The 12623-nt window shown below is 43.9% G+C and overlaps 1 protein-coding gene across 1 annotated transcript in view; it reads right to left on the reverse strand.

Moving 5' to 3' along the window:
• Positions 1–12623, reverse strand: part of GABBR1 (gamma-aminobutyric acid type B receptor subunit 1) — a 92341-nt gene that overhangs the window by 63004 nt on the left and 16714 nt on the right. Inside the window, exon 6 of the mRNA XM_075259985.1 lies at positions 7567–7587. Coding sequence (XP_075116086.1) covers positions 7567–7587 — 21 coding nt within the window. The remainder of the gene's footprint in view (positions 1–7566; positions 7588–12623) is intronic.

Genomic DNA, 12623 nt, shown 5'->3' on the forward strand with positions numbered 1-12623 from the left:
AAAAAATGGCGGTTTGGCACTTTTGACCATTTTTCCCGCTACGGCGTTTACCGAACAGGAAAAATATTTGTATAACTTTGTAGAGCGGGCGATTTCGGACGTGGGGATACCTAACATGTATGTGTTTCACAGTGTTTAACTACTTTTATATGTGTTCTAGGGAAAGGGGGGTGATTTGAATTTTTAATCCTTTTTATTATTTTTTTTATATTTTTTTTACTTTTTGTAAACTTTTTTTTTTGCATTTATTAGACCGCCTAGGGGTATTGACATGGGTGGGCGGTGTCGCGGATTGTTAGAGCGGTGGGGGTCGGCAAACATGGCTGCTCCGGAGCGTTAAAGAGCGCCTCCTGGAGTATCGTTAAGGTGAGGGGCAAAGTGGTAAAGTATATGTATATGAGATTGTGTGGGGTTAGGGGCGAGGCTGCAGAGAGTAATATGAATTTTGTGGCTTGCTATGGTCCAAAGTGTGTGAGACTGCAGAGATGGTGGTGTGAGTTTGGGTTTTGTGGGGGTCCTGGCACAAACGTATGTGCGCTATTGTGACGAAAAGTAGCCTATTGCGCAATCGGGTGTATTAACTATGTTTGTGGAAAATTTCAGCCAAATCGGTCGAGCGGATTTTCCGTGATTGAGGAACAAACATCCGAACATCCAAACTCACAAACTTTCACATTTATAATATTAATAGGATTACTTTTACAATGTCTGGCGGTTCTGGTAGTATAGCCTATTAATATTTAGGTATTTGATATATAGAACTGTTATAGAAGTAATTAGGTGCTATACTGAGTACTATATGACGGTATTTACATTGTGTGACACTAGTATTTAGGCCCTGTATGGTGTATTATTATTGTAGTGCCTGGTAGGATTGTTATTTAGGCCATATAGAGAATGGTTATAGAATCTATTGGGCACTATATGCCGGTATTTACATTGTGTGGCGCTATGAGGGATATGTACAGAAGTGTTAGACCTGTTAATGGGTGACATAATGAGCACTATATGGCAGATAGAATTATGGTACGGGTATCTGTAGACTATAACAACTCACCATATAGATGTGGGGCAGCAAGAGAAGACCCAGCACAGGGCGCCACCAAACACAACCATGACCACGCTCCCCGCACTTCTGACTTCTGGTTATACGGCCAATGTAATGTTTGGGGTAGAATCCTTGTTCCGCGATATCAGTATTTTTTCCATGACGACCTCTTCCAGTCGAGGATTCCACATTGTGATTGTTGTAATTGTGAAGAACATGATGTAATATTGATGAGTTTCTGCCCTCCCAGATTAGATCCCCCGCTCCGCTCCGTACCCTTCTTATAATGAATAATTCACATCCCGTATCGGCCTTGTATATATCGCTATATATTAATAAGATCATGTCCCAGGCGTCTCTTCTCACAGCCTATGATGAGACTGCACAAGTATTTTTGGGGGGGGCGTCAAAAATTTGTATCTTTTTTTATGCAGCCTAAAATTGTATCTGATTTTGCAGCAGCCGCTTGGCATTGAGCGCAGCTCTGGCGAGATGTACTGGGAAGTGGAAACCGGTATAGCCGGGCCCTTCTCTGGTTATAGCCAGTTGTATACGGTATATAGTCACCCTATTACTGCTGTATACTAATCACTTTAGGGTGCCCGTACGTGGCGCCACCATCTACCAGGGTGCACCCGGGCTGCTTGTGGTTTCACAAAGCAAATACAGGTGGGATTATTGGAAACCCACGGAGCCGCGTCACACCATGTAGGGCGCTCCCAGATGACACTGAATGACTGGACACAGTTTGGGGATTTTTTTGTACATGTGTTTTTGAGGGTTAAAACTTTATTTTTGTGTTATTTTTCCATATATATATATATATATATATATATATATATATATATATATATATATATATATATGCTACCATGCCATTTAAGGCTGAAGCCCCACATTGCGGATACACAACTTTTTTGGTTGCAGATTTTGCTGCAGTTTTTTTTTTTTTGCCAAAGAATGGCCACAAGTGCAATGAGAAAAATCTAGGAAGTTCTTGTACTTTCTGCTCAATCCAATCTGGACTTAATAAAAAAAACACAGCAAAATCTGCAACAAAAACAAGCTGTCTCCACAACGTAGGGCCTCAGCCTAAAATAGCGTTCCCTCCCCATTACAGTAATTTTTATGTGTCATTGGGGCGGAGCTGGAACGTGTGATGTGGGTGTGGTTTTAACTTTTTTTTTTAATTAGCCTTTTTATTGTTTTTACATTCTACACCCCCCCCCCTATTAGGTCACATTAGACACCTGGGGGGCATCATAACAGGACTTTTTTTTTGGCTAATTTTTCATAAAACTGGGGCTGATACCTTAGTAGTCTCCTAATCATAAGTGCAGACCTAACGTGGATCCTCTAGGACCCAGCGGCTCTTATCGCTGGCAGGCGCTGTCACCACTGGGCCACATGATAGCAGTATACACAGCACTCAATTATTGGGACAATCTGTCCCTGCCTTCTCTCTAGGAGCCCCCCTGTAGTTACAGCCGCTCCCCGGTCCTGCACTTGTACGATCGAACATAACAAGGACATCCGGGTACATCTTTGCAGTGGAGAGCCCGCACATATATCGTCTAAGGGCGGCCCAGAACTGTTTGCTGGTGCATAGTCCATGTAACGGCCACTTACCTGAGTGTAAGACTGAGCAATCTGGGCGAGGAAGATTGTGTGGATATTGTCAGCAATGTCTCCTCTAAACCCTACACTTATTTATTGTGCTGCAGCTTGTCGCCTTCTCATCGTCTGGGGCTTTGTAACGTCTTTAACCCTTTCATTGGGGATAAAACAATATTTTGACAACTATACGAGTTCAGTGCCAGGATCAGATTATAAAGCGGGAACATCCATAAGGCCTGGGGCACCCAAACTGCAAAAAGTTTCCAAAGGTTCCTTGACAAATGGCTCCTTCTAACAGTAACCTTACACCAGAGATAAGGAACAATATTCCAATATTATCGCCATGAAGAACATCTCTCTCCTCGCAGGGATCCCGCACACATATGTCATAAGGTTAAGTGCAATCTGTCAACAAGTTATCCTCCAGTTTATCACAAATGTTCATGGACAGATCAGACATATCTGAGGTCAGAAAACCATTACATAGATAAGTCCATCTGCCCAGAATCAGCAAGAGACTGAAAGGGAAAGTCCACTAATACTATCACATATTCCAAATCTACATAAGAAATTAGGAAAATTGTTAGCTATATCTGATACTGATCATGTATTATACTCCAGAGCTGCGCTCACTATTCTGCTGGTACAGTCACTGTGTACATACATTACATTACTTATCATGTATTATACTCCAGAGCTGCGCTCACTATTCTGCTGGTACAGTCACTGTGTACATACATTACATTACTTATCATGTATTATACTCCAGAGCTGCGCTCACTATTCTGCTGGTACAGTCACTGAGTACATACATTACATTACTTATCCTGTATTATACTCCAGAGCTGCACTCACTATTCTGCTGGTACAGTCACTGTGTACATACATTACATTACTTATCCTGTATTATGCTTCAGAGCTGCACTCACTATTCTGCTGGTACAGTCACTGTGCACATACATTACATTACTTAGCCTGTATTATACTCCAGAGCTGCGCTCACTATTCTGCTGGTACAGTCACTGTGTACATACATTACAATACTTATCCTGTATTATACCCCAGAGCTGCGCTCACTATTCTGCTGGTACAGTCACTGTATATACATTACATATCCTGTATTATACTCCAGAGCTGCGCTCACTATTCTGCTGGTGCAGTCTCTGTGTACATACATTACATTACTTATCCTGTATTATACTCCAGAGCTGCGCTCACTATTCTGCTGGTACAGTCACTGTGTACATACATTACATTACTTATCCTGTATTATACTCCAGAGCTGTGCTCACTATTCTGCTGGTGCAGTCACTGAGTACGTACATTACTTATCCTGTATTATACTCCAGAGCTGCGCTCACTATTCTGCTGGTGCATCACTGTGTACATACATTACTTATCCTGTATTATACTCCAGAGCTGCGCTAACTATTCTGCTGGTACAGTCACTGTGTACATACATTACATTACTTATCATGTATTATACCTCAGAGCTGCACTCACTATTCTGCTGGTACAGTCACTGTATATACATTACATATCCTGTATTATACTCCAGAGCTGCGCTCACTATTCTGCTGGTGCAGTCACTGTGTACATACATTACATTACTTATCCTGTATTATACTCCAGAGCTGCGCTCACTATTCTGCTGGTACAGTCACTGTGTACATACATTACATTACTTATCCTGTCTTATAACCCGGAGCTGCGCTCACTATTCTGCTGGTACAGTCACTGTGTACATACATTACATTACTTATCCTGTATTATACTCCAGAGCTGCACTCACTATTCTGCTGGTACAGTCACTGTGTACATACATTACATTACTTATCCTGTATTATACTCCAGAGCTGCGCTCACTATTCTGCTGGTACAGTCACTGTGTACATACATTACATTACTTATCCTGTCTTATAACCCGGAGCTGCGCTCACTATTCTGCTGGTGCAGTCACTGTGTACATACATTACATTACTTATCCTGTATTATACTCCAGAGCTGCACTCACTATTCTGCTGGTACAGTCACTGTGTACATACATTACTTATCCTGTATTATACCCCAGAGCTGCGCTCACTATTCTGCTGGTGCAGTCGCTGTGTACATACATTACATTACTTATCTGTATTATACTCCAGAGCTGCGCTCACTATTCTGCTGGTGCAGTCGCTGTGTACATACATTACATTACTTATCTGTATTATACTCCAGAGCTGCGCTCACTATTCTGCTGGTACAGTCACTGTGTACATACATTACATTAATTATCCTGTATTATACTCCAGAGCTGCGCTGACTATTCTGCTGGTGCAGTTACTGTGTACATACATTACTTATCCTGTGTTATACTCCAGAGCTGTGCTCACTATTCTGCTGGTGCATTCACTGTGTACATACATTACATTACTTATCCTGTATTATACTCCAGAGCTGCGCTCACTATTCTGCTGGTACAGTCACTGTGTACATACATTACTTATCCTGTATTATACTCCAGAGCTGCGATCACTATTCTGTTGGTGCAGTCACTGTGTACATACATTACATTACTTATCCTGTATTATACCCCAGAGCTGCGCTCACTATTCTGCTGGTGCAGTTACTGTGTACATACATTACTTATCCTGTATTATACTCCAGAGCTGCGCTCACTATTCTGCTGGTGCAGTCACTGTGTACATACATTACATTACTTATCCTGTATTATACTCCAGAGCTGTGATCACTATTCTGCTGGTGCAGTCACTGTGTACATACATTACATTACTTATCCTGTATTATACCCCAGAGCTGCGCTCACTATTCTGCTGGTGCAGTTACGGTGTACATACATTACTTATCCTGTATTATAGTCCAGAGCTGCGCTCACTATTCTGCTGGTACAGTCACTGTGTACATACATTACATTACTTATCCTGTATTATACTCCAGAGCTGCGCTCACTATTCTGCTGGTACAGTCACTGTGTACATACATTACATTACTTATCCTGTATTATAGTCCAGAGCTGCGCTCACTATTCCGCTGGTGCAGTCACTGTGTACATACATTACATTACTTATCCTGTATTATACTCCAGAGCTGCGCTCACTATTCTGCTGGTGCAGTCACTGTGTACATACATTACATTACTTATCCTGTATTATACTCCTGAGCTGCACTCATTATTCTGCTGGTGCAGTCACTGTGTACATACATTACATTACTTATCCTGTATTATACCCCAGAGCTGCGCTCACTATTCTGCTGGTGCAGTCGCTGTGTACATACATTACATTACTTATCTGTATTATACTCCAGAGCTGCACTCACTATTCTGCTGGTACAGTCACTGTGTACATACATTACTTATCCTGTATTATAGTCCAGAGCTGCGCTCACTATTCTGCTGGTACAGTCACTGTGTACATACATTACATTACTTATCCTGTATTATACTCCAGAGCTGCGCTCACTATTCTGCTGGTACAGTCACTGTGTACATACATTACATTACTTATCCTGTATTATAGTCCAGAGCTGCGCTCACTATTCCGCTGGTGCAGTCACTGTGTACATACATTACATTACTTATCCTGTATTATACTCCAGAGCTGCGCTCACTATTCTGCTGGTGCAGTCACTGTGTACATACATTACATTACTTATCCTGAATTATACTCCTGAGCTGCACTCACTATTCTGCTGGTGCAGTCACTGTGTACATACATTACATTACTTATCCTGTATTATACCCCAGAGCTGCGCTCACTATTCTGCTGGTGCAGTCGCTGTGTACATACATTACATTACTTATCTGTATTATACTCCAGAGCTGCGCTCACTATTCTGCTGGTGCAGTCGCTGTGTACATACATTACTTATCTGTATTATACTCCAGAGCTGCGCTGACTATTCTGCTGGTGCAGTTACTGTGTACATACATTACATTACTTATCTGTATTATACTCCAGAGCTGCGCTCACTATTCTGCTGGTGCAGTCGCTGTGTACATACATTACTTATCTGTATTATACTCCAGAGCTGCGCTCACTATTCTTCTGGTGCAGTCACTGTGTACATACATTACATTACTTATCCTGTATTATACCCCAGAGCTGCGCTCACTATTCTGCTGGTGCAGTCACTGTGTACATACATTACTTATCCTGTGTTATACTCCAGAGCTGCGCTCACTATTCTGCTGGTGCAGTCACTGTGTACATACATTACATTACTTATCCTGTATTATACTCCAGAGCTGCGCTCACTATTCTGCTGGTGCAGTCACTGTGTACATACATTACATTACTTATCCTGTATTATACTCCAGAGCTGCGCTCACTATTCTGCTGGTGCAGTCACTGTGTACATACATTACATATCCTGTATTATACTCCAGAGCTGCGCTCACTATTCTGCTGGTGCAGTCACTGTGTACATACATTACATATCCTGTATTATACTCCAGAGCTGCGCTCACTATTCTGCTGGTACAGTCACTGTGTACATACATTACATTACTTATCCTGTATTATACTCCAGAGCTGCGCTCACTATTCTGCTGGTACAGTCACTGTATATCATATAGAACAGTAAATTCCTTACAGATAGCATCCAGTAGCCAGGCGCGGGGAGTCTGATAATTTGGGATGTCTGATAAGCCCAATGGACCTGACATCATGTTGTGGCCAACGACAATCACAGCTCTGCTACATCCGTAACATCAGCACATTACAAATACATGGAGTTCTATAGGTCATGTGACATCAGGGGAGACAATGGTCCAATAAAATAAAGTAAATGTAAAAAAAAAAAAAAATGAATGGAAAATAATGGAAGGAGCAGAGGAAGACACAGGGGGAGGAAGGACACGCAAGACGGACGCACAGACATGGACACACATACAGACTTACGTGACGTGTCCGGGCGTCTGACTGCAGCGTTAGCCAAAGAGACAAGGGACAGCTGGTTAGAAAGATGGAAGTGGGGAGGGCACATTAGTAAAAGCAGGAGGACATGTATACTTGGACCCCACCACTAGGGGGCCACAGCAGAGCAATGCTGCTAACAACCAATCAGATTGCTACTCATATTTACTAAACTGCATTATGAAGATGTAAGCTGGAGGCTGATTGGTCGCTGATTCCTCCATATACCATACATAGTCACTTATCTCACAGCTCACAGACAGGTGGCAGTATAGATACAGAAGTGATCGGGGATTGTCTAAGGGATGTCCAGCAAACCAATGTATGGAAATGTATAGAATATAGAATAACTCTTACTTCATAGTCCAATAGAACAGATACATGTTACATGTTCCAGGAGCAAAACAAGAAGAAGAAGAAGATATCTGGCACATGTGAGATGTTTCTGTTCTATTGAACTATGAAGTAAGAGTTATTCTATTTTCTATACATTTATGTTACATTGGTTTGCTGGACACTTTTTGCGACTTTGGATATTATTGTCCCTATAGTCTCGGGCTTGTCCTGTACAATCCATCCATACAGATCCACATTGGCGCCAGATGCAGCGGTTATTATTTGCATGATTGCCTTGTTTAAGGGACTCTATAAAGAAAGCTCCAATATATGGCCGTACGTAGCGCAGCAATTCACAGCATCAGAAAACGGATTGTTGTGGCCGCAGCTGCAGAGAGATGGGAATATTAACTTCTGATCCCTGCAAGATCGATTAGTCATGTCTGGCCTATATGGACAGGACAAGAGAACTCCTAGAGCAGACATGACCAATCGATCCTCCAAGGATCACACAATAGATGTGACGTCCAGAGACAGACTAGTGAGACCCCGTGTATTGTTAGGTGGTCTCGGATATTTTACACAGTTGATATGAAGGGAGCCTGTAATGAAGAACTACATCTCCCAGCATGCCCTTGGCCTGTGATTGGCACAGCATGCTGGGAGATGTAGTTTTCCATTGACTAGAGAATCACAGGTTGCAATGAATAGTATTTGTAGAAGTCTTATGTGCCCTGATCATTACAGGCCATGGTATATAGAGGTATATATATTGTGCGTGACATGTAGCATAATAACGTCAACAATATAACACACACACGACACGAGCGGCTGGAAATCAATTTTATTGCTGCAGCGATGGAATAAACTGTAAATACAAAGAAGATTAATAGTCACAGACAGGACACAAGAGTGACACGAGAGCGACCCCTAGTGGTGACTGTAAGTAGTGCAGGAGAGTCACAACCACGTCCTGCAGAGGCGTCCTGAGCGTGGCGACTACCTGCACCCGTCCATCTATACATTGTATATTCATGGCGTGGTGTAATGTACGGCCCCGTCCTGCTCTGCTACTTATATGGACTATCCCTCCAAGGTGCACCCACCATTATACTACATCTGTCTCCTTATGCAGTGTATTCTCTAGCTGTTAGTATATACTATATACAGACTCTGCTACGACATTGAATACTTGTCCCGAGAAGTAACAGAATGTCAACCCCACTATTTGCCTGGGCCAGGGATCACAGCGGCCCTGACTTACCCTGAGGTTACTCACCTGTCCAAAAGACGCAGCTCCAGCTGATGACATCATATTCTCCTTCTGTTACCTGTATACTGCCTGTTACCTGTATACTGTCTGTTACCTGTACACTCTCTGTTACCTGTATACCGTCTGTCACCTGTACACTGTCTGTTACCTGTCTACCGCCTATTATCTGTATACTGTCTGTTACCTGTATACCGCCTGTTACCCCTGTTACCTATACACCGCCTGTTACCTGTATACCGTCTGTTACCTGTACACCGCCTGTTACCTGTATACCGCCTGTTACTTGTACACTGCCCGTTACCTGTATACCGTCTGTTACCTGTACACTGTCTGTTACCTGTGTACTGTCTGTTACCTATATACCGTCTGTTACCTGTACACTGCCCGTTACCTGTATACTGTCTGTTACCTGTATACCGCCTGTTACCTGTACACTGTCTGTTACCTGTATACTGCCTGTTACCTGCATACCGTCTGTTACCTGTACACCGCCTGTTACCTGTACACCGCCTGTTACCTGTACACCGCCTGTTACCTGTACACCGCCTGTTACCTGTATACTGCCTGTTACCTGTATACCGCCTGTTACCTGTACACTGTCTGTTACCTGTATACCGCCTGTTACCTGTACACTGCCTGTTACCTGCATACCGTCTGTTACCTGTACACTGCCTGTTACCTGTATACCGTCTGTTACCTGTATACCGTCTGTTACCTGTACACCGTCTGTTACCTGTACACCACCTGTTACCTGTATACCGTCTGTTACCTGTACACCGCCTGTTACCTGTACACCGTCTGTTACCTGTACACCGCATGTTACCTGTGTACTGTCTGTTACCTGCATACTGTCTGTTACCTGTACACCGCCTGTTACCTGTATACCGCCTGTTACCTGTGTACTGTCTGTTACCTGTACACCGCCTGTTACCTGTATACCGCCTGTTACCTGTATACCGCCTGTTACCTGTACACTGTCTGTTACCTGTACACTGTCTGTTACCTGTATACCGCCTGTCACCTGTACACTGTCTGTTACCTGTATACCGCCTATTATCTGTATACTGTCTGTTACCTGTATACCGCCTGTCACCTGTACACTGTCTGTTACCTGTATACTGCCTGTTACCTGCATACCGTCTGTTACCTGTACACCGTCTGTTACCTGTACACCGCCTGTTACCTGTACACCGCCTGTTACCTGTATACTGCCTGTTACCTGTATACCGCCTGTTACCTGTATACTGTATGTTACCTGCATACTGTCTGTTACCTGTACACCGCCTGTTACCTGTACACCGCCTGTTACCTGTACACCGCCTGTTACCTGTATACCGTCTGTTACCTGTACACCGCCTGTTACCTGTACACTGCATGTTACTTGTGTACTGTCTGTTACCTGCATACTGTCTGTTACCTGTACACCGCCTGTTACCTGTATACCGCCTGTTACCTGTGTACCGTCTGTTACCTGTGTACTGTCTGTTACCTGTACACCGCCTGTTACCTGTATACCGCCTGTTACCTGTATACCGCCTGTTACCTGTACACTGTCTGTTACCTGTATACCGCCTGTTACCTGTACGCTGCCTGTTACCTGTATACCGCCTGTTACCTGCATACCGTCTGTTACCTGTACACTGCCTGTTACCTGTATACCGTCTGTTACCTGTATACCGTCTGTTACCTGTACACTGCCTGTTACCTGTACACTGTCTGTTACCTGTACACTGTCTGTTACCTGTATACCGCCTGTTACCTGCATACCGTCTGTTACCTGTACACTGTCTGTTACCTGTATACCGTCTGTTACCTGTATACCGTCTGTTACCTGTACACTGCCTGTTACCTGTACACTGTCTGTTACCTGTACACCGCCTGTTACCTGTATACTGTCTGTTCCCTGTATATTGTCTGTTATCTGTGTGCTGTCTGTTTCCTGTGTACTGTCTGTTACCTGTATACTGTCTGTTACCTGTGTACTGCCTGTTCCCTGTGTACTGCCTGTTCCCTGTATACTGTCTGTTACCTGTACACTGTCTAATACCTGTATACCGTCTGTTACCTGTACACTGTCTGTTACCTGTATACCGTCTGTTACCTGTACACTCCTGTATACTATGCACAGCCTCTGACACTACTAGTGTACAGGTCAATGACATCATGACGATGGAGGTTTGCAGGTTAATAGTGGAAGTTGTTGCGTTCATCCCGACCTTATGTTGCTGGAGGTCTCAGGAGTTTCGGGGTTAATATATTTTTAGCCCTTTGCTCTATGGTAAGTACAATCATCCCCATCCTCCCCCCTGTTTGGTACAGGTGGGCACCACTATAGGGGGAGATCATGTTCCTCCTGGGCCCTGGGTATTGGCTCTATCCTGTGTTACCAAATGTATTTATGTTGTAACCAAACCATCCACCAGGGGGCGCTATAAGCACTAGCACTCAGCCATAAGGATCTCTTCTTGGCTTTATTGCACCTATCTAGTGTATAGGGCAGGGGAGGGCTGGCAAATTATGTAAACCCCCCCCCCCCCTGAGGATTAGTAGGGCTGAAGGCCGACCGCCGAAATACTGCAGATGGTGACACAGATTGTCCGACATAGACACAGAGAAGAAGATTCTGGCTTCCTACAACCACCACAAGGGGGCGGTCACAGCATAAAATGTATACAGCTCTCTCTGTAGGGATTATAGCAGGGGTCCTCCACCTACACCCCACAATTTGGGAAGTCTGGTACCAAGGTAGGTGCTTGGGCATCCTGGCCAATGGGAGCGCAGTATTGTTAAACTTAACCCTTTCTTGACCTCCATTCCAAGCCAGCTGCAGTATCATTGCCCTGTCTGCAGCCACAACTATCCTGTGTGTCCTGGACCTGCAGTTTGGAAGTACCTGCACCAGTCCATCTGTGCACCCTGTAGTGGCGGCATTACTATTACTACAGTCTATGGTAACACAGAAGTGTTGGTTGTGAGACTATGCGACAAATCTGTGTGTACAGCTGCTGCAAGTCCCCCACATGTGATACTATAGACGGTAGTAAGATAGTAGTGGCGGTACAATGTGCACTGTATGTCTAGGACAGGATAGACAGGACCAGCATAGTATAGATGGCTCTGAGCAGGGGCACGAAAGGGTTAATAGTACAGACAATACTGAGCAATGGGAAGAGGATCCTCATATGGGAACGGTGATCGCAACGTTAGAGCGAAGGGCGACACCTAGTGGTACATAAAGTGATCTGTACCTATCATGGGGATCACATGACTAGCCTATAAGTAGATACCACAATTCGGCTTTTGCTACCTAGGATTGGCAGAGAGCCCGATACAGGCTTGCAAAAGTCTTCACACCCCTTCAACATCTTGTCACCTCACAACCCCAAACTTAACCAACACAAAGTAGCCGATAATTGTGAAGTGGAAGAGAAAT

Source organism: Leptodactylus fuscus, chromosome 11 (assembly GCF_031893055.1).
Source record: "Leptodactylus fuscus isolate aLepFus1 chromosome 11, aLepFus1.hap2, whole genome shotgun sequence".
Lineage (NCBI taxonomy): Eukaryota > Metazoa > Chordata > Amphibia > Anura > Leptodactylidae > Leptodactylus > Leptodactylus fuscus.